Consider the following 24,269-nt stretch of genomic DNA (forward strand, 5'->3'; position numbering starts at 1 on the left):
TTGTAGAACCTCAGGAATCATGACAGGTGCTCAGAAAGTCAGAGCTGCTTCAAAAAGCGGAAATTCACATTTTTGTACCATAGTTTGTAAATGCTATAACTTTTACCCAAACCATTTTTTTTTTGCCCAAACATTTTTTTTTTATCAAAGACATGTAGAACAATAAATTTGGCGAAAAATGTATATATGGATGTCGTTTTTTTTGCAAAATTTTACAGCTGAAAGTGAAAAATGTCATTTTTTTGCAAAAAAATAGTTAAATTTAGATTAATAACAAAAAAAGTAAAAATGTCAGCGGCAATAAAATACCACCAAATGAAAGCTCTATTAGTGAGAAGAAAAGGAGGTAAAATTCATTTGGGTGGTAAGTTGCATGACCGAGCAATAAACCGCTAAAGTTGTGGAGTGCCGATTTGTAAAAAAGGGCCTGGTCACTAGGGGGGTATAAACCTGTGGTCCTTAAGTGGTTAATGAAGTAAAAGAAACATGAGCGGAGGTGCATGAGGCAGCTAAAGAAATGCAGGCATTATTTTCCAGCGGCAAACATTCACAATTATAACACCCTTTATTTATTTGCGTAATAACAAACAAGCAGCACAGGTCCCGGACTATAACACCTGCCCATAGCTGCTGCCAGTCACAGCAATGTCTCTCCTAGCTTCCGGCGCTTCACCTCTGCACCGGAAGTTATCACTGCCACTTCAGTCCGATCCTTGGTGGTTTTTGAATCAGAGTTGGGTGACTCGGACATAAAAAAAAGATATACAGTGTACTCTACCAGCCCAGGATCCTGAACAGTACCGCACATGGTCGTGAGAGACGTCATCCGCCCCGAAAGAAAACTAGAGAGAGAACTGGAACACAGTGAATTGCCCCGATTGTCAGGAGTATACATAAAGCGGCCATTTTGTTGTGGACAGACGTGGCAAATCCATCCTACCAGTGGTTATTCATACTTCAGTTCCCAAAACCTTCTTTTGTATAAGTGATAACTCCCAGAATCCTCTTCTGTCCATGGATGACTACAATCCTCAGCATGCCTTCTTTAATTTCCTGTGTCACTGGGCAGTTGTAGAGGAGCTGTGTGTGACTCGGCTCTGAGCCTCCTGCAGGTAATTGCTGGATTTCTTACAGTGCTATAGTTGTGACATCTCTTGTAATGACACATTATTGGTAATCAATAATAAAGCTCTGATAAATAATGGGAGCATGAAAATAAATGAAATATTGTTACAGGATATGAGTTATTGCAAGACCCACTGAATAATAATCCTATATTGTTTGTTGTAACTACCGTTATTATTGTATAATTTACAATACCGCATATTTCATTTCTTTTAAATTATTATTTACTGTCTGCGGTTGAAGCTGTTATTGTTAATTTTGTTATTGATAGGCTGCATTTACACGGCCGTATGTGTTGTGCAGTCCGCAAAACACTGATCCGCAAAAAATGTGGATGACGTCCTTTTGGCATCCGTATTGCATTTCTTTTGCGGATCCATTGCAACAATGCCTATACTTGTCCATTTTAGGAAATGCTCTATATTTTTTGCAGGGCTACGGAACGGACACACTGATGTGGACAGCACACGATGTGCTGTCTGCATTTTTTGCGGAACCGTTGAAATGAATTAGTCCTCATCCAGTCCGCAAAAAAAATGGAACAAACATGGAAACAAAATATGTTTGTGTGAATGTAGCCTTAAGTGCAATTACCAAAACTGTTACAAGGAGAGAGAAAAAATGAAGCAGTTGCCCATAGCAACCATATACCATCTCATTCTTCAGAGGCCCTTTGTAAAAATAAAAGCTGAACCAGATTGGTTGCTATAGGTAATTGCTCCACTTTTTCTACCACCTAATAGGACATCTGAATGTGACCTTACAATGGCGTGCGCCATATTCACGTTGTCTTCTTATGTTGTAGTGGAACATAATGTGACTTTTTCCTGCTCCGTACAATTTATGCCAGAAATCAGTCTCCATGCTGGAAGAGTAGTAACTGCTATGTCACTATTAATAATACATTATTAATATTAATCACTAAATTAAAGGCATTTGCCACTTTGCTGCTAGTACTTAGGCGCAGTATGGGAAAAATGCAACATCTTAGAAAAGCTTCTGGATGGCAGCAACTCAATGCAACAAAATAAATACAATAGTGCCATACTGACTATAGAAACTGTACTAATGCTACGTTATAAATGTGAGATTCTTGGCAAATACATTTTCTACAAAATTATTTGTGCCTGTCCGCCAACAGCAAGACGATCTCTTTAGGACAGAAACCTACACTGAATCTACCTCTGTGGATGCCATCCTGGCCTCTAGAGATGAGCGAATTTTTAATATTTTGAAATCTGTTCACGCTTCGTTTGGTGGTAAAAGCAGAATTGAGTTATGGATTCTGTTACCACGGACCATAATGCAATTCTGTGACGGAATGCATAACGGAATGCCTTTAGAGGGTCATTAGTCATAATAGAAGTCTATGGCCTGCAAAACTACATTTATTCTGGCCGCCTCTCTGCATGTTTGCCGTGCTGCCACTGGAACTCTGGCCCGCCCCATTATAGTCAATGGGGCTGGAGCGTTAGTCCGGGGGCACGTGTGCACTAGCGGCAGCACGGATCCGACAGGTTGTTCACCCGTCGGAACAGCCTGCCAGAGTTCCTTGCCACTAGTGTGAAAGTAGCCTTAGTCAGCACGTCCCAATGCGCAGGTGCACATCGCCATGACTGAAAGCATAGAAGCAAAAACAAATATAATGCAACAGCAATCTGCAAACACAAATAAGAAGGTAAATGCGACAGTGCCATGCTCACTATAGAAAATGTACTAATGCTACATCATAAATTGTAAAATCCGGTTAGGTGTAGGGACCCACGTACCTTTCAGGCGCAGGTAGATGACGTCTTCCAGTCTTTTTTAATGGAATAAAGAAAGTTTCTTTTTCTTCAAAGTGCACTTGAATTTGTAGAAGCGGGGTATTTTTCCAAGGTCCTACGCCAAGTCATTTTTTAAAGAGTAAAATGTCCTGTACAGGCGTTGTTGTGATCTCTGAGTGGGCCCAATACACAGAGGAGGCACAAAGCATTCCATTATATTTTTTTTCTATAGGTTCTTCTCCTGGTTTTGGCTTACAAATAGATTCGGTAATGACCAGCATTCACAAGGTTCTGTTGCGTCCTCAGTATTTTATTAAAGGGAACCTGTCACCGGGATTTTGGGTATAGAGCTGAGGACATGGGTTGCTAGATGGCCGCTAGCACATCCGCAATACCCAGTGCCCATAGCTATGTGTGCTTTTATTGTGTAAAAAAAACACGTATTTGATACATATGAAAATTATCCTGAGATGAGTCGGAGCTTGAAAATATGACTCTTCTCTGGTCACACAAGTAAGATCTGACTCTTATGTTAATTTGCATAAAAGGCGGGAAGTACAAAAATGCATAATACTTATTGAATTCGTCTGCAATTGAAATTAAAAGTGTAATTTATATGTTTAGGGTAACACAATGAACATTTAGAAAGAAGAGCACTTTGCAGTGTCCATCTGTAGAATGTAATCTCTGTCAGGGATGTTTGCAAATATATGTGAAAGGATACCGAATGTCATACCTAGTATCATACACACACAATACACTGTCCCATAACTTTACCCAGAATATAGAAGAGGACTGTGGCACACTCAAGTCTTCAATTCAATCTAGCAGTTTATTCACCAAAAAAGTGCAATGTTTTGACCTTACATGGTCTTTTTCAAGCTTGACTTGACTTTAACCACCTCCGGACCGCCTAACGCACATGTGCGTTCCGGAGGTGGCAGCCCTGCGCTCAACGACGCATATACGCGTCATCTCGCGAGGGCCGGGATTTCCTGTGAACGCGCGCACACAGGAGCGCGCGCTCACAGGAACGGAAGGTAAGCGAGTGGATCTCCAGCCTGCCAGCGGCGATCGCTCGCTGGCAGGCTGGAGATCCGAATTTTTTAACCCCTAACAGGTATATTAGACGCTGTTTTCATAACAGCGTCTAATATACCTCCTACCTGGTCCTCTGGTGGTCCCTTTTGTTAGGATCGACCACCAGAGGACTCAGGTAGGTCAGTACAGTCCCACCAAACACCACACTACACTACACTACACCCCCCCCCCCCCCCCCCCGGTCACTTATTAACCCCTTATAAACCCCTGATCACCCCATATAAACTCCCTGATCATCGCCCTGTCATTGATCACCGCCCTGTCATTGATCACCGCCCTGTCAGGCTCCGTTCAGACGTCCGTATGATTTTTACGGATCCACGGATACATGGATCGGATCCGCAAAAAGCATACGGACGTCTGAATGGAGCCTTACAGGGGGGTGATCAATGACAGGCGGGTGATCACCCATATACACTCCCTGATCACCCCCTGTCATTGATCACCCCCGTCATTGATCACCACCCTGTAAGGCACCATTCAGATGTCCGCATGATTTTTACGGATCCATGGATACATGGATCGGATCCGCAAAACGCATACGGACGTCTGAATGGAGCCTTACAGGGGGTGATCAATGACAGGCGGGTGATCACCCATATACACTCCCTGATCACCCCCCTGTCATTGATAACCCCCCTGTAAGGCTCCATTCAGACGTCCGCATGCGTTTTATGGATCCGTAAAAAAATCATGCGGATGTCTGAATGGAGCCTTACAGGGGGGGTGGTCAGTGACAGGGGGGTGATCACCCTGATTACCCTGATCACCCCCTGTCATTGATAACCCCCCTGTAAGGCTCCATTCAGACGTCCGCATGCGTTTTGTGGATCCGATCCATGTATCCATGGATCCGTAAAAAATCATGCGGATGTCTGAATGGAGCCTTACAGGGGGGGTGATCAGTGACAGGGGGGTGATCACCCTGATTACCCTGATCACCCCCTGTCATTGATAACCCCCCTGTAAGGCTCCATTCAGACGTCCGCATGCATTTTGTGGATCCTATCCATGGATCCGTAAAAAATCATGCGGATGTCTGAATGGAGCCTTACAGGGGGGGTGATCAGTGACAGGGGGGTGATTACCCTGATCACCCCCTGTCATTGATAACCCCCCTGTAAGGCTCCATTCAGACGTCCGCATGCGTTTTGTGGATCCGATCCATGTATCCATGGATCCGTAAAAAATCATGCGGATGTCTGAATGGAGCCTTACAGGGGGGGGTGATCAGTGACAGGGGGGTGATCACCCTGATTACCCTGATCACCCCCTGTCATTGATAACCCCCCTGTAAGGCTCCATTCAGACGTCCGCATGCGTTCTGTGGATCCGATCCATGTATCCATGGATCCGTAAAAAATCATGCGGATGTCTGAATGGAGCCTTACAGGGGGGGTGATCAGTGACAGGGGGGTGATCACCCTGATTACCCTGATCACCCCCTGTCATTGATAACCCCCCTGTAAGGCTCCATTCAGACGTCCGCATGCATTTTGTGGATCCGATCCATGTATCCATGGATCCGTAAAAAATCATGCGGATGTCTGAATGGAGCCTTACAGGGGGGGTGGTCAGTGACAGGGGGGTGATCACCCTGATTACCCTGATCACCCCCTGTCATTGATAACCCCCCTGTAAGGCTCCATTCAGACGTCCGCATGTGTTCTGTGGATCCGATCCATGTATCCATGGATCCGTAAAAAATCATGCGGATGTCTGAATGGAGCCTTACAGGGGGGGTGATCAATGACAGGGGGGTGATCAGGGAGTCTATATGGGTGATCACCCCCCTGTCATTGATCACCCCCCCCCTGGTAAGGCTCCATTCAGCCATTTTTTTGGGCACAAGTTAGCGGAAATTTGTTTGTTTTTGTTTTTGTTTTTTCTTACTAAGTCTCATATTCCACTAACTTGTGTCAAAAAATAAAATCTCACATGGACGCACCATACCCCTCACGGAATCCAAATGCGTAAACATTTTTAGACATTTATATTCCAGACTTCTTCTCACGCTTTAGGGCCCCTAAAAAGCCAGGGCAGTATAAATACCCCACATGTGACCCCATTTCGGAAAGAAGACACCCCAAGGTATTCCGTGAGGGGCATATTGAGTCCATGAAAGATTGAAATTTTTGACCTAAGTTAGCGGAAAGTGAGACTTTGTGAGAAAAAAATCAAAAAAAAAATCAATATCCGCTAACTTATGCAAAAAAAAAAAAATTCTAGGAACTTGCCAGGCCCCTCATTGAATACCTTGGGGTGTCTTCTTTCCAAAGTGGGGTCACATGTGGGGTATTTATACTGCCCTGGATTTTTAGGGGCCCGAAAGTGTGAGAAGAAGTCTGGGATCCAAATGTCTAAAAATGCCCTCCTAAAAGGAATTTGGGCCCCTTTGCGCATCTAGGCTGCAAAAAAGTGTCACACATGTGGTATCGCCGTACTCAGGAGAAGTTGGGGAATGTGTTTTGGGGTGTCATTTTACATATACCCATGCTGGGTGAGAAAAATATCTTGGTCAAATGCCAACTTTGTATAAAAAAATGGGAAAAGTTGTCTTTTGCCAAGATATTTCTCTCACCCAGCATGGGTATATGTAAAATGACACCCCAAAACACATTCCCCTAACTTCTCCTGAGTACGGCGATACCACATGTGTGACACTTTTTTGCAGCCAAGGTGGGCAAAGGGGCACCTTTCGGATTTCGCAGGCCATTTTTTACACATTTTGATTGCAAGGTACTTCTTACACATTTGGGCCCCTAAATTGCCAGGGCAGTATAACTACGCCACAAGTGACCCCATTTTGGAAAGAAGACACCCCAAGGTATTCCGTGGGGGGCACGGCGAGTTCCTAGAATTTTTTATTTTTTGTCGCAAGTTAGTGGAATATGAGACTTTGTAAGGAAAAAAGAGAAAAAAAAAAATCATCATTTTCCGCTAACTTGTGACAAAAAATAAAAAATTCTAGGAACTCGCCATGCCCCTCACGGAATACCTTGGGGTGTCTTCTTTCCAAAATGGGGTCACTTGTGGCGTAGTTATACTGCCCTGGCAATTTAGGGGCCCAAATGTGTGAGAAGTACTTTGCAATCAAAATGTGTAAAAAATGGCCTGCAAAATCTGAAAGGTGCACTTTGGAATGTGTCCCCCTTTGCCCACCTTGGCAGCAAAAAAGTGTGACACATCTGGTATCGCCGTACTCAGGAGAAGTTGGGGAATGTGTTTTGGGGTGTCATTTTACATATACCCATGCTGGGTGAGAGAAATATCTTGGCAAAAGACAACTTTTCCCATTTTTTTATACAAAGTTGGCATTTGACCAAGATATTTTTCTCACCCAGCATGGGTATATGTAAAATGACACCCCAAAACACATTCCCCAACTTCTCCTGAGTACGGCGATACCAGATGTGTCACACTTTTTTGCTGCCAAGGTGGGCAAAGGGGCGCATATTCCAAAGTGCACCTTTTGGATTTCACCGGTCATTTTTTACACATTTTGATTGCAAGGTACTTCTCACACATTTGGGCCCCTAAATTGCCAGGGCAGTATAACTACCCCACAAGTGACCCCATTTTGGAAAGAAGACACCCCAAGGTATTCTGTGAGGGGCATGGTGAGTTCCTAAAAAAATTTATTTTTTGTCGCAAGTTAGTGGAATATGAGACTTTGTAAGAAAAAAATAAAATAAAAAATAATCATCATTTTCCGCTAACTTGTGACAAAAAATAAAAAGTTCTATGAACTCACTATGCCCATCAGCGAATACCTTAGGGTGTCTACTTTCCGAAATGGGGTCATTTGTGGGGTAGTTATACTGTTTGGGCATTGTAGAACCTCAGGAAACATGACAGGTGCTCAGAAAGTCAGAGCTGTTTCAAAAAGCGGAAATTCACATTTTTGTACCATAGTTTGTAAATGCTATAACTTTTACCCAAACCATTTTTTTTTTTGCCCAAACATTTTTTTTTTTATCAAAGACATGTAGAACAATAAATTTGGTGAAAAATTTATATATGGATGTGTTTTTTTTTGCAAAATTTTACAGCTGAAAGTGAAAAATGTCATTTTTTTGCAAAAAAATCGTTACATTTTGATTAATAACAAAAAAAGTAAAAATGCCAGCAGCAATGAAATACCACCAAATGAAAGCTCCATTAGTGAGAAGAAAAGGAGGTAAAATTCATTTGGGTGGTAAGTTGCATGACCGAGCGATAAACGGTGAAAGTAGTGTAGTGCCGAAGTGTAAAAAGTGCTCTGGTCATGAAGGGGGTTTCACCTAGCGGGGCTGAAGTGGTTAATGTGCTGCGGTCCTCTTCTATATTCTCCATAACTGTTAGAATATATTAATATATGAGTATAGACAATAATAATACTGATAAGTCGTGATAAAAAACGGTATCGCTCAAGAGTTTGTGACTCCAGTAATTCCTCCCTAAAAACATTGGAGGATTTTAAGGTCATACCCAGAAATGAAAGAATTCTAGATCCCCCCCCCCCCCTTAAAGAAGCAGACCCTGTGTACTGTTTGTACTAGAATGAAAGTTATATATTTTAAATATGCAGTTTCCTTTATTGCATAATTCATGTTTTTATTGTTCCTGTTTTGCAGAAGGTACCTCGTATTTGATTAGATCCATGAAGGCCTGATTCCATCTTTAAGGTCTTAATGATGGAGAACGGGAAGGGTCTCATAACTAAGAGAATATTAGATCTCACCTTGGAGATCATCTACATACTTACTGGAGAGGTCAGTGATTCTGGAAGTGATGACATCCCTCTTATCTCCGAGTAAAGATGAGAGTAATTGTTAGAATACTACACCTATGTTTATAAATGTAGTCATATTTTTATCAGGAGTCCACAGTAGTGAAAAAGACATCAGGAGAGCCAGTCACCCCGAGCAACTGCCCACATATGTCAGGAGTATGGAACAGGACAATGAGCCCCGTGATGGAAGCATCATCTCTCTCGCTGATACATGAAATTAACAATGAGCAAAGGATCCTAGACCTCACCAACAAGATCATTTGTCTGCTGACTGGAGAGGTGAGCGCTGTCTGGAGTATCGGAGCAGATCTGTGAAAATCTCTAAAACAAAAACTGTCTTTGTTGCCCATAGCAACCATTGCTTTTTGGCAGTTTCATAACTCTTCTATGTCTGGATGATGACTGTATCATTTTGTAAGTCAGGTTCCTATAAGATGTCAGGATGTCACTGTCTATTTCTCCATGGAGGAGTGGGAGTATATAGAAGAACATCAGGATGTGTACAAGGACATCATGATGGAGAATCGCCAGCCTCTCATATCACTAGGTAAAACTGGATGTAAAGGGGAGAGTAGCTTTGATGGTCACAAAGATACAACCATCATTCAGTTATCACAATGTACCTATCACAGTGTTTTAAAACCGTTTTTGTGTGATTAATCGACAGATGAATCCAGTTATGAAAATTCACCAAAGAGACGTCCCAGCCTTGTGAATTTTCAGGATGGTCCAGATGAAAATCACATTGTCTCTCAGGTAGGCTGAACTGACTTCTTGTCAGATTGCAAAATGAATTATTCGGGAAATAATACTGTACAGTTTATGTATAATGAAAGGAGTTGTCCAGTCCTTGACAAGTGATGGCGAGGGTCTGACAATCAGTTGTTTTGCAGTAGCTCTGGTGCCAGTGCCACATGGCTCCATCCATTGTGTAGTGGGCAGAGTGGTTACTGCAGTCCTGCTCCCATTGAAGTATGTGGGAGCAGCACTGCAGCTACCAGCTCCATCCACTATATGAAGGTTTGTACTTCCAGTGCTAGTCTGGTGGGGCCGGGTGTCAGACTCCTGCCGATCAGACGTTGATGGCCTATCCTGAGGATAGGCCATCGCTTGTAATGTACAGGACAACCCGTTTGATCTTGAATTATTGAAAATCTTGTTCTCTGGATTATCTAGGACGAAGGTTTTGTTGGTATTAAAGTTGAAGTTATAGAAGGGTTGGAAGAAACTTATGGGACAGGTGATCTGCAGTCGGGAAAGAAGAACACCCCTACAAATTCCAGTAAAGGTAAGTAATAAAGACACAGAAAAAGAGTAAAGCTGGCCATACACATTAGATGTATTGCCCGATCCTTTGTTAGAGGAGTCTGGCAGAAGCTTTCTCTCCTTTGCCATTCATTGCTTGTGCAGCCAGTTCAGCTGTACAGCTACACTACACTACAAAGCGGAGAGTGGGGTTTATTGGACTGGTGGAGGCGGAGCGTAGCAGTGTGCAAGGGGCCTCCAGACATGCCACATCCACCTCTGCTCCCATTGACTACATACGTATGCTCGGCCAAGATTATGCATATGTATCGGGGCATCATAACAGCTGGCAGCCAAACAAGCAGTCACCATTCTACACCTTTCTCAGTCAGGACAAAGTAATAAGGAAATTCTCCTACCTAGTGGAGGTTCTGTGCTATCCCCATTGCTTGCTGCCAAGGCAAAAGATGCGACAGATCCCCCACATACTCATTGGTCTTAGCCTTGGGGGCATCATTCTGCCTGCCCACACTTACTAGTATTTTTCAAACTATCATTTCTTACCTAGCAGAGCAACATATTTCAAAATTACTCTGTTATTAGGTGTCCTTAATTTCACATTACAATGGTTGGAGCTGTTTATTTGTTTTTATTTTGGCAGCGCTAGGCTTAAAGGGGTTGGCCAATCTAAATGTTAAAATGTATACAGGCACCAGAATCCTCTATATCTGCCATGTGCCAGTGCCTCCAGTTACCACTCAGCGCCTGTTTACACTGTGCATGACACTCATGGGCTAGCCTCACATACTGTGCGTGTTATTCAATGGACATTTCTGGCAACATGCCCTGCCATAAGCAGCCATGTTTGAACTTGGCACTATACAAATCAAGAAATCAGTGACGATCTTTCAATAATGTTATACTAGTAAGTGTGTTTCCAGCACACTTGGGAAAATAAAGTGGGCAGACGCTTTAACCCCTTCCCGACATATGACGTAATAGTACTTCATGGCGACAAGTGACTTGCCGCATTTCGATGTACTATTATGTCTTAGTGATCGGGCGGGCAACAGAGTGGTGACAGTCCCTAATATCCACCCTGCTGTATCGCTGTAAAATCTGATGCCGGCAGATTAACCTCTTCAATGCCGTGGTCAGCACTGACCTGCCTTCTATGGGGGCCGAGGAGATCCAGCCCCAGGCTGTGTCTCCTAGGCAACCTGTTAGTTAATTACTCAGTGTAATACACTAACAGGAAATGCATTACACATTACAAGATGTATTGTAATGCATTGCAGAGGGGATCATAAAAAAAATTAAGTTTCAAGTAAAAAAAAAGAAAAAACGCCCCTTTCCTCTGATTTTATAATAAATAAAAAAAGGGGGAAAAAAACACACCTATTAGGTATCACTGCGTCCATAATGACCGGCTTTATAAATATATCCACCCCGTCCAATAAACACCATAAAAAAACAACCATTTTTGTCACCTTACATCACAAAAAGTGCAAGACCAAGTAATCAAAAAGGCGTGTGTTCCACAAAATGGTACCAATAAAACCGTCACCTCATCCCGCAAAAATGAGCCCCATCATAAGAAAATTGCTAAAAAAAAAAATATATAGCTCTCAGAACATGGAGACATTAAAGGGAACCTGTCACCAGGATTTTGGCCATAGAGCTGGGGACATGAGCTGCTAGATGGCCGCTAGCACATCCGCAATACCCAGTCCCCATAGCTCTCTGTGCTTTTATTGTGTTAAAAAAACGTTTTGATCCATATGCAAATGAACCTCATATGTGTCCTGTATCCGGAGATGAGTCCAGCGGAAAGGAGCCCAGCACCGCCCCGCATCCTCCGAATCTCCTCCTTGCTGGCTGACGTCACAGAGCTGGAGCGCATGCGCAGTGTCGGCATCATGTTCATTCCCTGTGCTGGCAGGCAACGAACTACGCATGCCCTAGCTCGCGCATCGCGAGATTTCGGCGCTCCAGCTCTGTGACGTCAGCCAGCAAGGAGGAGATTCGGAGGACGCGGGGCGGTGCTGGACTCCTCTCCAGATACAGGACACATATGAGGTTCATTTGCGTATGGATCAAAACGTTTTTTTAACACAATAAAAGCACAGAGAGCTATGGGGACTGGGTATTGCAGATGTGCTAGCGGCCATCTAGCAGCTCATGTCCCCAGCTCTATGGCCAGAATCCTGGTGACAGGTTCCCTTTAAAACATAATTTTTAATGTATACAAATTAGATGATGCCACATCCATAACAATCTCCTCTATAAAAATGTCACATGACCTAACCCCTCAGGTGAACTCTGTAAAAATAAATAAATAAAAAGTGTGCCAAAACAACCAATTTTTGGGTCACCTTGCTCCTTTAAAGTGTAATAATGAATGATCCAAAAAATCATATCTACCCAAAAATGGTACCAATAAAAACGTCAACTCTTCCTGCAAAAAGCGAGCACCTGCACAAGACGATCGGCAGAAAAATAAAAAAAATATGGCGTTCAGAAAATGGAGACACAAAAACTTTGCTTTATTATGTAAAACTGAAACAAACAAAAGAAAGTAGACATATTTGATTTCATTATGTCCGCAACAACCTGCTCTATAAAAAATGGCACATGATCAAATGAATGTTGTAAAAAATAAAAACCATGCCATTTTTTTGGTTACCTTGCCTCACAAAAAACGTAATATAAAGCAATTAAAAATCATATGTACCCCGAAATAGTACCAGAAAAAACTGGCACCTTATCCCCTAGATTCTAAAATGGGGTCACTTTTTGGGAGTTTCTACTGTAAGGGTGCATCTTTAAATGGGACATGGCATCTAAAAACCCAGTCCAGCAAAATCTGCCTTCCAAAAACCATATGGCGCTCCTTTTCTTTTGCGCCCTGCTGTGTGCCCTTACATCAGTTTACGTCCACATGTTGGGTGTTTCTGTAAAGAATCAGGGTAATAAATATTTAGTTTTGTTTGGCTGTTAACCCTCGATTTGTTAAAGAAAAAAATGGATTAAAATGGAAAATCTGCCAAAAAAGTTAAATTTCATCAGCATTTTCCTTTAATTCTTGTGCAACACCTAAAGGGTTAACAAAGTTTGCAAAATCAGGTTTGAGTAACTTGAGGGGTGTAGTTTCTACAATGGGGTCATTTATAGGTGTTTTCCACTATGTAATCCTCACAAAGTGATTTTAGACCTGAACTGGTCCTTAAAAAGTGGGTTTTGGACATTTTCTTAAAAATTTTAAGAATTGATTCTAAAATTCTAAGCCTTCTAACGTCCTAAAAAAATAAAATTACATTTACAAAATGATGCCAACATAAAGTAGACGTATGGGGAATGTTAGGTAATAAATATTTTATGAGGTATCACTTTCTGCTTTAAAAGCAGAGAAATTGAGAATTTTTCAAAATTTTTGGTAAATTTGGGCTTTTTTTCATAAATAATGGGGAAATATATTGACTCACATTTAGAATATCATGAAGTACAATGTGTCATGCGAAAACAGTCTCCGAATGACTTGGATAAATAAAAGTGTCCCAAAGTTATTACCACATGTCAGATTTGCAAAAAATGGCCTGGGCAGGAGGGCAAAAACTGGCCCGGGGTAGAAGGGGTTAAAGGGTACTTTTGCTTTTTTGCTAGCATTCTTGTTTACAGTCAAAAATTAAAATCTGACTGATCTGTTTGTATGGTTACTAAGACAACAGTATAATGGTCCTCCGGCATATCGTAGATGGGTCAAAGGATACGTTCAGCGGGGACATAAAACACAGCAGAAAATATCAGTGGATTTTGCTGCGGATCCAGGGCAAAAACCGTGTGAATTACATGCAGATTTTGATTGCAGAGGGTGAAATCTGGTGGCGATCAACCATATAGATTGATGTGCTGCAGATTTCAAATCCACACTAAAGGTCAATTTGCAGTTTTGTGTTGTGAGGTTGAAATTCCTTAAGATCTAATTGACTTTGCTTGTACTGTACGAAAATCCACAAAGGCAGATCTGCTGCATAACTGTAACATGTAAACATGCTACTAGGGGGTCTTATGGTTTCCTTATACACAGTACTGCCTGATCTGCCGTATCCTCCGTAGAGTCCTTTAGGTTATATCCGCATGGGACAAAATTGCCTCAGCTCTGCACTTCCACAGCAAAATCCTCTCCAAATCCGTGGCAGAATACTCTTCTGTTACATAAGGATTGCGGATTTGCTGCTTATTTCACCCCATGCAATCCACAGTGAATGTCCGCAGCCTACATTCACGTGCTGACGATTTAAATTCCACTTGGCAGGTCAATTTCTGCTGCTATTTGTTTTTCACACAGCATAGACGAGAGTTCTTAAGGGGCATCTGTCAGTAGATTTGTAACTATGACACTGACTGACCTGTTACATGTGCTCTTGGCAGCTGAAGGAATCTGTGCTGGTCCCATGTTAATATATGTGAATGAGCCTCTAGGAGCAATGGGGTCATTGCCATTACCCCTAGAGGTTCTGCTCTCTCTACAACTGTTTTCCACTTCACCACCATGACAGCCCAGAGAGATTGACCCCTGACCTCTGTAGGGGCAGGAACAGAGAAAGGTTTAAAAGGACCCCTCCCACCACCATTCACCAGTGTGTTCCTGCCCCTATAGCGGCCAGGACAGAGAAAAGTCCTCTCTGGCTTCGGAGAGGCATCATCCAGGAAAGCGTCCCCTGCTCTCCGGCGGACTAGTTCTAAAGCTGGCAGGGTGACGCCAGGGTCACACTCCCTGTTTAGGGAAGCCTGCCCTGAGCTTCCGCCGGTCGCCTACCTCCCTGTGGGGGAGCCGACCGGAAGGATGTTCTGCGCAGTCACACGCGTCTGACGTCACTTCCGGGTTGCCGGCGAAACCCGGAAGTGGACGGGGGCTCTATAAAAAATAAATGCTTTCAAGCACTCTTCCCGCTGCGCTCTCTGCATCGCTCTCTGACCGGAGGACATGTCGGACCAGGAGAAGGAGACGCAGCAAAAGGAGCCGCAGCAGAAGGAGCAGAGCGCCCCTGCGTCAGTAGCCCACCTGGGCAGCCGGCAGCTTCACAGATGGCAAGAGGGGGGGGGGTGAACCTTAGTGGGATCCACTGTTCCCCCTCCCCCTGGGGGTCTGCTGGTATACTGCATCTAAGTTGTGCTCCTATACCAGATTGGCATAAATTTCATGAGCTGCCTCTCTCACTTTAGGCCAAACTAACTTTAAAAAAGTCAAAGAAGACCGCCAGATGCATCCAGTGCTCCGTGGCTTCCTGATGACTATACTAAAAAAATTAGCAAGGATTGCATTGCCAAATTAGTGAGAGAGGAACAGCACTCAATTATGCAGGAGTTCAGATCCATGGTTCAGGAGGAGGTTAAGTCTTCACTGGCCTCCCTCCGTGAGGATATCCGGGGGTCTCGCCCACCTAAACGGCCCAGGATGGCGGATATTTCCTCTGACTCCAAAGATTTGGAGGACGATGCCTCATCCTCTAAAAAAAGAGGACGACGACCCCTTATCTGTGGGTGAGATCGTCAAGGACTCTCGAAAAATTTTCTTTACCCCCAGTGAGATGAGTGACCTTTTTAAAGGCTGTCAGGGATACCACCGGGGTGGAGGACATCCAGCGACCCATACAGTTCAGGAGGAGATGTTTGGTGGATTGAAGGTCAAACGCTCCAGGGTCTTCCCCATAAATGAAAACATTAAGGAAATGGTGATGGATGAATGAGCCCATCCTGAAGAGAAACAAGGAATTCAGGAACCGCCTTGTATTTGACCCGTCAGATTCTAAGATTTTTGACTAGGTCCCTAGAATTGACGTCCAGGTGGCCAAGGTCAATAAGAAAACCTCACTTCCATTTGAGGACTCCTGTCAGTTAAGGGACACTATGGAAAGGAAAGCTGACAGTTTATTAAAGAAGTCTTAGGAGGCAGCTATGTTTAGTGTCAAGACAAACATAGCTGCTACTTCAGTCGCCAGGTCTATGTACCTGTGGCTGAATGAATTAGAAAGTCATCTAGTTAACAAGACGTCTAGGGACCAGATACTAGATTCTATTCCCCTGCTAAAATCCGCCACGGGTTTTCTAGCGGACGCCTCTGCAGAGACAATTAGGTTCTCAGCCAAGGACGCCACGTTGTCCAATGCTGCCCGGCAGGCACTTTGGATGAAATCTTGGTCGGGTGACTTCTCTTCCAAGATGAAGTTATGTTCTATAGCCTTCTCGGGGGAATATGTGTTTGGTCCTGTACTGGACAAGATCCTTGAGAAGGCTACGGATAAAAAGAAAGGGTTCCCTGAGGAGAAGACCGCTAAAAAGAAAACCTCCTTTCGTAGTCAATATTCCCAAAATAGCTCCTTTCGTGGTAAAGGTAAATCCAGACGTTGGAGTTACCCAAAAGGGGGGAAGGGTAGAGGATTCCTCCTTAATCCCCAAAACAAGGGAAGTGAGAAACAGTGACGCCAGGGTAGGGGGAAGACTATCCCAATTTTTTGCTCAGTGGCAGCAGACTTCTCCCAGCCTCTGGGCTCAAAATCTTGTCAGAAACGGATACAGGATAGAGTTATCTCCCCCCCCCCCCCCCCCCTCCGAATGTGTTTCTGATTTCTCACCACCCTTCTCAGCACAGCCAGATCTGGAGGGAGGTCCAGAATCTCCTGGACTTGGGAGTAGTGATTCCTGTTCCCGAGCTTCAACGGGGGCAAGGTTTCTACTCCAGCCTTTTCTTAGTAAAGAAACCGGGGGGTTCCTTCCGTATGATCATAAACCTCAAGAGGCTTAACAAATTTGTTATCTACAAAAAGTTCAAGATGGAATCTCTAAATTCCACCATTCCTTTAATTCAAAAAGATGTGTCCCTCTGTACAATCGACTTAAAGGACACATACTATCATGTTCCTATTTACTCCCAGTCTCAAAGGTTCCTGCGGTTTGCGGTAAGGGATCACAGAGGGTCTGTTCACCACTTCCAGTTCGTGGGTCTCCCCTTCGGGCTGGCCTCAGCCCCAAGGATTTTCACGAAGCTGGTGGTAGTGATGGTCGCCTCCCTGAGGTCTCAGGGTGTGACGGTCGTTCCTTACCTAGACGACTTTCTACTAATTTCAAACTCGGTAGATCAGTCTATAGCAGACCGAGACATCTTCTGCTCCCTTCTGACATCTCTAGGTTGGGTGATAAACCTAAAAAAGTCATCCCTAGTTCCAAATATAAGGGTAAAATTCCTGGGGGTTTTGCTAGATTTGGAAAAACAAACAACCTTTCTTCCTGCAGAAAGAATTCAGAACCTGCAGTCAGCAATCAGGGCCCTCCTGGGACGTCGCTCCTTCTCGTGCAGAGAAACGATGAGTCTTTTAGGTCAGATGACAGCCTGCATAGTAGCAGTCCCTTGGTGCCAGGCCCATTACAGAGCCCTTCAGTCCTGGCTTCTAAGGAAATGGGACAAAAAACTTAACGAAGGGTATGGTCTGGTTCAGAACCCCAGCAGTGCATGTTTATACCGATGCCAGCGTAAAGGGGTGGGGCGCAAAAATTTTCTCCGATCTCTACCAGGGAGACTGGCTCCCAAAAATTGCAGCTCAGTCTTCAAACTACAGGATGCTCAGGGCAGTTTGGGAGACAATACAAGTAGCCGCTCCAAAATTAAGGAACCAACATATAAAGGTCTATTCAGACAATGTAACGACCGTGTTCTACCTCAAACATCAGGGGGGCACACAGTCTCAGAAACTGGAAGGTCTGTCCAGAAAAATCTTCCTCTGAGGGGGAAAAAAATGTAAAGTCGATATCTGCAATTCATTTAAAAGGAAGCCTAAACTGTGCAGCGGACTTCCTTAGCAGGACTACCATAGACATGGGGGAATGGTCTTTAAACAAGGACATCTTCAATCTGATTGTCCAGAGGTGGGGCCTCCCACTGGTAGACCTATTCGCTACAAGGATAAACACAAAGGTATCAACCTTTTGCTCCCTAAACCCAAGGGACAGGCCCCTAGCGATCGACGCCTTCTCCCTGCACTGGAACTGGGACATTGCATATGCCTTCCCTCTGTTCCCATTAATCCCAAAGGTTCTCCAAAAAATCATCAGGGACAGGGCCAGAGTAATCCTGGTCACCCCGTACTGGCCCAAGAGGAGCTGGTTCTCGATTCTAACCAAAGCTCTCCCCACAGGAAGCTTTTATTCTCCCAAAGAGGAAGGATATCCTGATCCAGGGGCTGGTTCTCCAACCCCATCCGGAAATCTTCTATTTCCTGAATCCAACCTTTTAAGACGTAGAGGTCTCTCTGAAGGGGTTATTTCTACCTTGAAGGCCAGCAGAAAGAAGGTGACAAACTCCATTTATTTTAAAATCTGGAAGAAATTCTGTACCTGGTCAGGCAACGAAGCCCCAGACCAAACCAAACCTAATATACTGAAGATTCTGGATTTCCTGCAGAAGGGACTAGAGTCAGGGTTAAGTCCTTCTACCCTTAGAGTCCAGGTCTCAGCACTTAGTGCCTATTTAGATTCCGAATTGAGCCAGCCATATATGGATCCAAAGATTCCTGAGGTCTGCAGCCAGACTAAGACCATCTCTCAAATCAAAGGTGCCTACCTGGGACTTAAACACTGTCCTTAGCGGACTCACAGGTCCGCCTTACGAACCCTTGGACTCAAGTTCTCTGAAGCATCTTTCTAAGAAGCCGGCTTTTCTTATTGCTATAACATCAGCAAAAAGATTGAGCGAGATCCAAGCATTGTCAATAAGACAACCATACCTCACAATACAGGAGGATTGTGTTACCTTGAGGCTAGACCCGACGTTTTTGCCAAAAGTAGTAACAGACTTCCATAGGAACCAGGAGATCATTCTTCCCTCCTTTTGTGAAAACCCTAAGAATTCTGGAGAAGAACGTTTCTATACCCTGGATGTCAAACGAACAGTGCTAAAATACCTAGAGGTCACTAGAGACCTGAGGAAGGTGGACTTACTAGTGCTCTTCTGTGGTAAAAATAGGGGGAAGGCAGCTTCCAGATCTACCATTGCCCGATGGGTAAAACAGACTATTACAGACTGCTACAAGATCGAAGACATCAGTTGTCCAGACGTCATTCGGGCTCACTCCACGAGAGCCATGTCTGCCTCTTTTGCTGAAAGGGCAGGAGCTTCCCTAGATCAAATATGCCAGGCTGCAACTTGGTCTAGTGTAAACAGCTTCATTAAACATTATAGACTTGACTTATCCAGGTCCTCAGACCTGGCCTTTGGTCGCAAGGTCCTACAGGCCGTTGCCCCACCCTAAGACGTATATAATTTGTTATGTCTCTTTCTCTGGGCCGTCATAGTGGTGAAGTGGAAAGCCGGAATTAGACTTCCCGGTATTTCATTTTCCACGAATCCACCATGACGGCATGATATCCCACCCAAAAAAATAAAAAAAATATATTTTTTTACTCCAATGATTTGGTATGAGTTAATACCAAAAAAACAAAAACACTTTGTTGTTTCACTTGTTAACCGGTGATTGTGGCACTATAATCTGGAACTCACTGGTGAATGGTTGTGGGAGGGGTCCTTTTAAACCTATCTCTGTTCCTGCCCCTACAGAGGTCAGGGGTCAATCTCTCTAGGTCATCATGGTGGATTCGTGGAAAATGAATTACCGGTAAGTCTAATTCCGGCTTTCCTATTGCCCCCTTTTCTCCCGTAGTCAGCGCTCAGAACCACATTTAAATACATGGTCAGGACTGCCATGCATGTGCACCTGAGTCCTCCACCACAGCAGTCCAGACTGTGCATGTCAGTGCATCTTTGTGTGCTGACAGCGGGGGAATGGGGGGCAGTAAGAAAACAAAGAACGGTGAAGTGTACTCCATATATGCAGTACTACACATGTATTACTGTAGATAATAGTCCAAAATCGGCACAACAGATTCATTTAAAGGACGCAGCCTAGTCTGGTACTTAAAGGGTCATTCCATGATTTTAATATTGATGGCCTCTCCGGAGGAGGTAGTGCCATTGGAGTGAATGGAAGCAGTGCTGCACTAACCAGCTTCTACTACACAGTGGACAACTGTGTAGTTCTGGTGCTGGAGCTACTGCAGAGCAGTTGGTCGGCAAGTTGTTGTACTCTCGCCAATCACATATTGATAGCCTAACCTAAGAATAAGCCATCAGTATTAAAATCCTTGTATACCCTTTAACCCCTTCACTACCGGAAGTTTTTATTTATTTATTTATTTATTTATTTATTTATTATTTTTTTCGTTTTCATTTTTCTTCCCTATTTTCCTTGAGCCATACTTCAGATTTCCGTTCATATAACTCTATGAGGGCTTATTTTTTGTGGGACAAGTTGTACTTTCTGACAAAGAACTTAGATTTGGGGGCACACCAAGTAAGGCTGCTTTCACACTAGCGTTCGGGTTTCCGTTCGTGAGCTCCGTTTGAAGGAGCTCACGAGCGGACCCGAACGCAGCCGTCCAGCCCTGATGCAGTCTGAATGGAGGCGGATCCGCTCAGACTGCATCAGTCTGGCGGCGTTCAGCCTCCGCTCCGCTCGCCTCCGCACGGACAGGCGGACAGCTGAACGCTGCTTGCAGCGTTCGGGTGTCCGCCTGGCCGTGCGGAGGCGTGCGGATCCGTCCAGACTTACAATGTAAGTCAATGGGGACGGATCCGTTTGAAGATGCCACAATGTGGCTCAATCTTCAAGCGGATCCGTCCCCCATTGACTTTACATTGAAAGTCTGGACGGATCCGTCCCAGGCTATTTTCACACTTAGCTTTTTTTAGCTAATATAATGCAGACGGATCCGTTCTGAACGGAGCCTCCGTCTGCATTATTATGGGCGGATCCGTTCAGAACGGATCCGCCCGAACGCTAGTGTGAAAGTAGCCTAAACCACATAGAGTGCAAGCCATGGTATTAAAACACAACCATGTAGACACAAGAAAAGAAACACCAATTGCAATGCTGCACCTCTAATTATAAAAATATATAATTTATTAGAAAACACAAAGCCCAAACATTAAAATCATTGTATACAATTACAGTACCGTGTGTGGACTAAAGATATGTCCAACACACATGCCTACAACAACCAGTTTCTAGGTAGAAACATACGTATGCCGCCAAAAATGATACATATACACAAGTAGAGCACCAAAAAATGCAATACTTATCATATAAGACAATCAGCAAGCATGGTATGTAGGTCAAAATACGGCCCACGCATATCGCCAGGTCAAACTGGCTTCCCCAAGGGTTCATAAGTCAGAGCAAATGTGCCTAGTATAAATACATAAATCTATAATGAGTAAATGAGTGTCACCTGTTAAAAATAAATGTAAAAACTAAAATGCGCTGATGATGGTACTCACTGGATGGCGCCATTGTGTAAAGATGTAAGGATATGGGTCCTACACCGGCGGAAACATCAGTGTGGTTTTACCATCCACCGCCTTGCTTCTAACAGGTGACACTCATTTCCTCATTATGGATTCATGTATTTATACTGGGCACATTTGCTCTGACTTATGGACCCCTGAGGAAGACAGTTTGACCTGGCGATACACGTGGGGCGTATTTTGACCTACACACCATGCCCTCTGATTCTTATATGATAAGTATTACATTTTGTGGTGTTCTACTTGTGTATAATGTATAATTTTTGGCGGCATATGTATGTTTCTACCTAGAAATTGGTTGTTGTAGGACATATTGTGTTGGACATATGTTTAGTCCACACTCGGTACTGTAATTGTATACAATGATTTTAATGTTTGGGCTTTGTGTTTTCTAATAAATTATATACTTTTATAATTAAAGGTGCAGCCTTGTATATGGTGTTTTCTTTTCTTGTTTCTGCAAATTGTACTTTCTAATGCCACCATTAATTATGGCAAAATCCAAATGGGGTGGAATTGGAAAAAAAAAATGCAATTCCTCCACGGTGTTTCATTTGCGGCAAAACTGACCCATGCCCTTCATTCTCTGGGTCAGTACGATTACAACAATACCTCATACGTATAGGTTTTATGTATCTAAATAGTGTAAAAATAAATTTGGACTTTGAAAAAAATAAATAAACTTTTTTACATGACCATATTCTGACCCCCATAACTCTTTTATACTTATGTCTACTGAGCTGTATAGGGTCTCATTTTTTGCGGGACAATCTATAGTTTTCTTTGATATCATTTTGGAGTATGTGTGACTTTTTTTTTATCACATTTTATTGCATTTTTTAGGGTAAGCGAAGCAAGGAAAAAATGGCAAATCGGCCATTTTGACCCTTTTTTCTGTTATGCCATTCACCGTTTTTTGGTTATATATATATATATATATATATATATATATATATATATATATATATATATATATATATATATATATATAGTTTAATAGTATGGTCGTTTTCGGTCGCGGTGATACCCATGATGTTTATATTTCTTGTTATTTAGGTATTTTTTTATTATACGGAAAGTGGGGGTGATTTAAACGTTTTATATATCAATTTTTTTTTATATATTTTTTTTTTTTACATTTGTTTAAAAAAAAATTGTAATTATTTTAAAGCTCATATGAGCCTATAAAATAAGTTTTTATTTTTATTTTGTACAATCAGATTTTTAAAATGACTTATGTTGGTCTGCCATCTAGTGTCCAAAATAAGAATTGCAGCATGAATACCATCAGCCTGGTCTGCGAGGCTGATAGCATTCACAACAACTACCGACAGCCCCATTGGCCACAGGGGGTGTCGGTAGGAAGCGCATTTAGATGCCGTGATCTCACTTGATCACTGCATCTAAAGCCTTAAATTAGGGCAATCGGCATTATTGCCTGTCACAGTAATTAGCCGCAGGTCTCTGCTGTTTGAAACAGCAGAGAATTGCCGGCCATGACGCCCGCTGCACGGGCGAGTGGACGCCATGTTCGCACATCGCTCCATTGCCGTACATGTATGGCGCTGGTAGCGAAAGAGTTAAAGGGGTTTTCTGAGATTACTATGCTTTTTAACAGATATGCTCATTTAGTTACTTGAATTTGAACTCTCTTTTCCTGTTTTCGCCATGTAAACATATCACTCTGTTTTTTGTACATCCTTTATGTAGCACTTCCTTTTCCTGTATCCAACCAAACCCATGATGCACTTCTCCTTTCTCTGCCACAGCTGCAGCACCGCCCATAACAACGCCTGGCAAGCTTATAGCTCCTCCCACCCAGCTAGTTACATAGACATTTAACGTTTATAAGTTTGGTATCTTCATAATCGCACTGACCCAGAGTATAATGTCATTAATACAGCATGGTGCATGCTATAAAATAAAAATAATACAAGTTATACAGTACACTATAAGTACCCCAGAATGGTGCAATTTAGTGTGCAATTAGTCTTGCAAAAAGCAAACCCTCACATGGCTATATCGATGAAAAAATAAAAAAGTTATGTCTTTTGAAATGCTTTAAAAAATCACTTCATCCTAAATAAGCCCTGTCCATAAAGAAATTTTCCAGGATTATGGGCATTTTTAACCACTTCAACCCCTCTAGCTGAAACACCCTTAATGACCAGGCTACTTTTTACACTTCTGCACTACACTACTTTCACCGTTTATTGCTCGGTCATGCAACTTACCACCCAAATGAATTTTACCTCCTTTTCTTCTCACTAATGGAGATTTCATTTGGTGGTATTTCATTGCTGCCGACAATTTTTACTTTTTTTGTTATTAATTGAAATGACATTTTTCACTTTCAGTTGTAAATTTTTTTTTTTTTAAAACTACATCCATATATAAATTTTTCGCTAAATTTATTGTTCTACATGTCTTTGATAAAAATAAAAAAATGGTTTGGGTAAAAGTTATAGCATTTACAAACTATGGTACAAAAATGTGAATTTCCGCTTTTTGAAGCAGCTCTGACTTTCTGAGCACCTGTCATGTTTCCTGAGGTTCTACAATGCCCAGATAGTAGATAAACCCCACAAATGACCCCATTTCGGAAAGTAGACACCCTAAGGCAGTGATGGCGAACCTTTTAGAGACCGAGTGCCCAAACTGCAACCCTACCACCCACTTATTTATCGCAAAGTGCCAAGACTGCAATGGCAATAAATACCAATATAGTATATCTTCAATGTAATTTATCATTTAGCTATAATATCCTGCCTACACTCAGCGTGCTGCCTGTGCTGTTCATAGTGTGCCCTGTGCTGATGAATGGCAGGAAAAGTCTAAGGCA

The 24,269-nt window shown here is 43.0% G+C and overlaps 1 protein-coding gene across 3 annotated transcripts in view; it reads left to right on the plus strand.

Annotated features, from left to right (window-relative positions):
- Positions 1-586: 586 nt before the first annotated feature.
- The window catches only part of LOC122941361 (oocyte zinc finger protein XlCOF7.1-like), a 44,231-nt gene continuing 20,548 nt past the window's right edge, over positions 587-24,269 (plus strand). For all 3 annotated transcript variants that reach the window (XM_044298552.1, XM_044298549.1, XM_044298550.1), the window contains exons 1-6: positions 587-1,112; positions 8,609-8,746; positions 8,854-9,045; positions 9,190-9,313; positions 9,434-9,522; positions 9,943-10,054. In XM_044298552.1, coding sequence (XP_044154487.1) covers positions 8,666-8,746; positions 8,854-9,045; positions 9,190-9,313; positions 9,434-9,522; positions 9,943-10,054 — 598 coding nt within the window. In that variant the 5' untranslated portion in view covers positions 587-1,112; positions 8,609-8,665. The remainder of the gene's footprint in view (positions 1,113-8,608; positions 8,747-8,853; positions 9,046-9,189; positions 9,314-9,433; positions 9,523-9,942; positions 10,055-24,269) is intronic.

The sequence above is a fragment of the Bufo gargarizans genome, chromosome 6, assembly GCF_014858855.1.
Source record: "Bufo gargarizans isolate SCDJY-AF-19 chromosome 6, ASM1485885v1, whole genome shotgun sequence".
NCBI classification, from domain to species: Eukaryota; Metazoa; Chordata; class Amphibia; order Anura; family Bufonidae; genus Bufo; species Bufo gargarizans.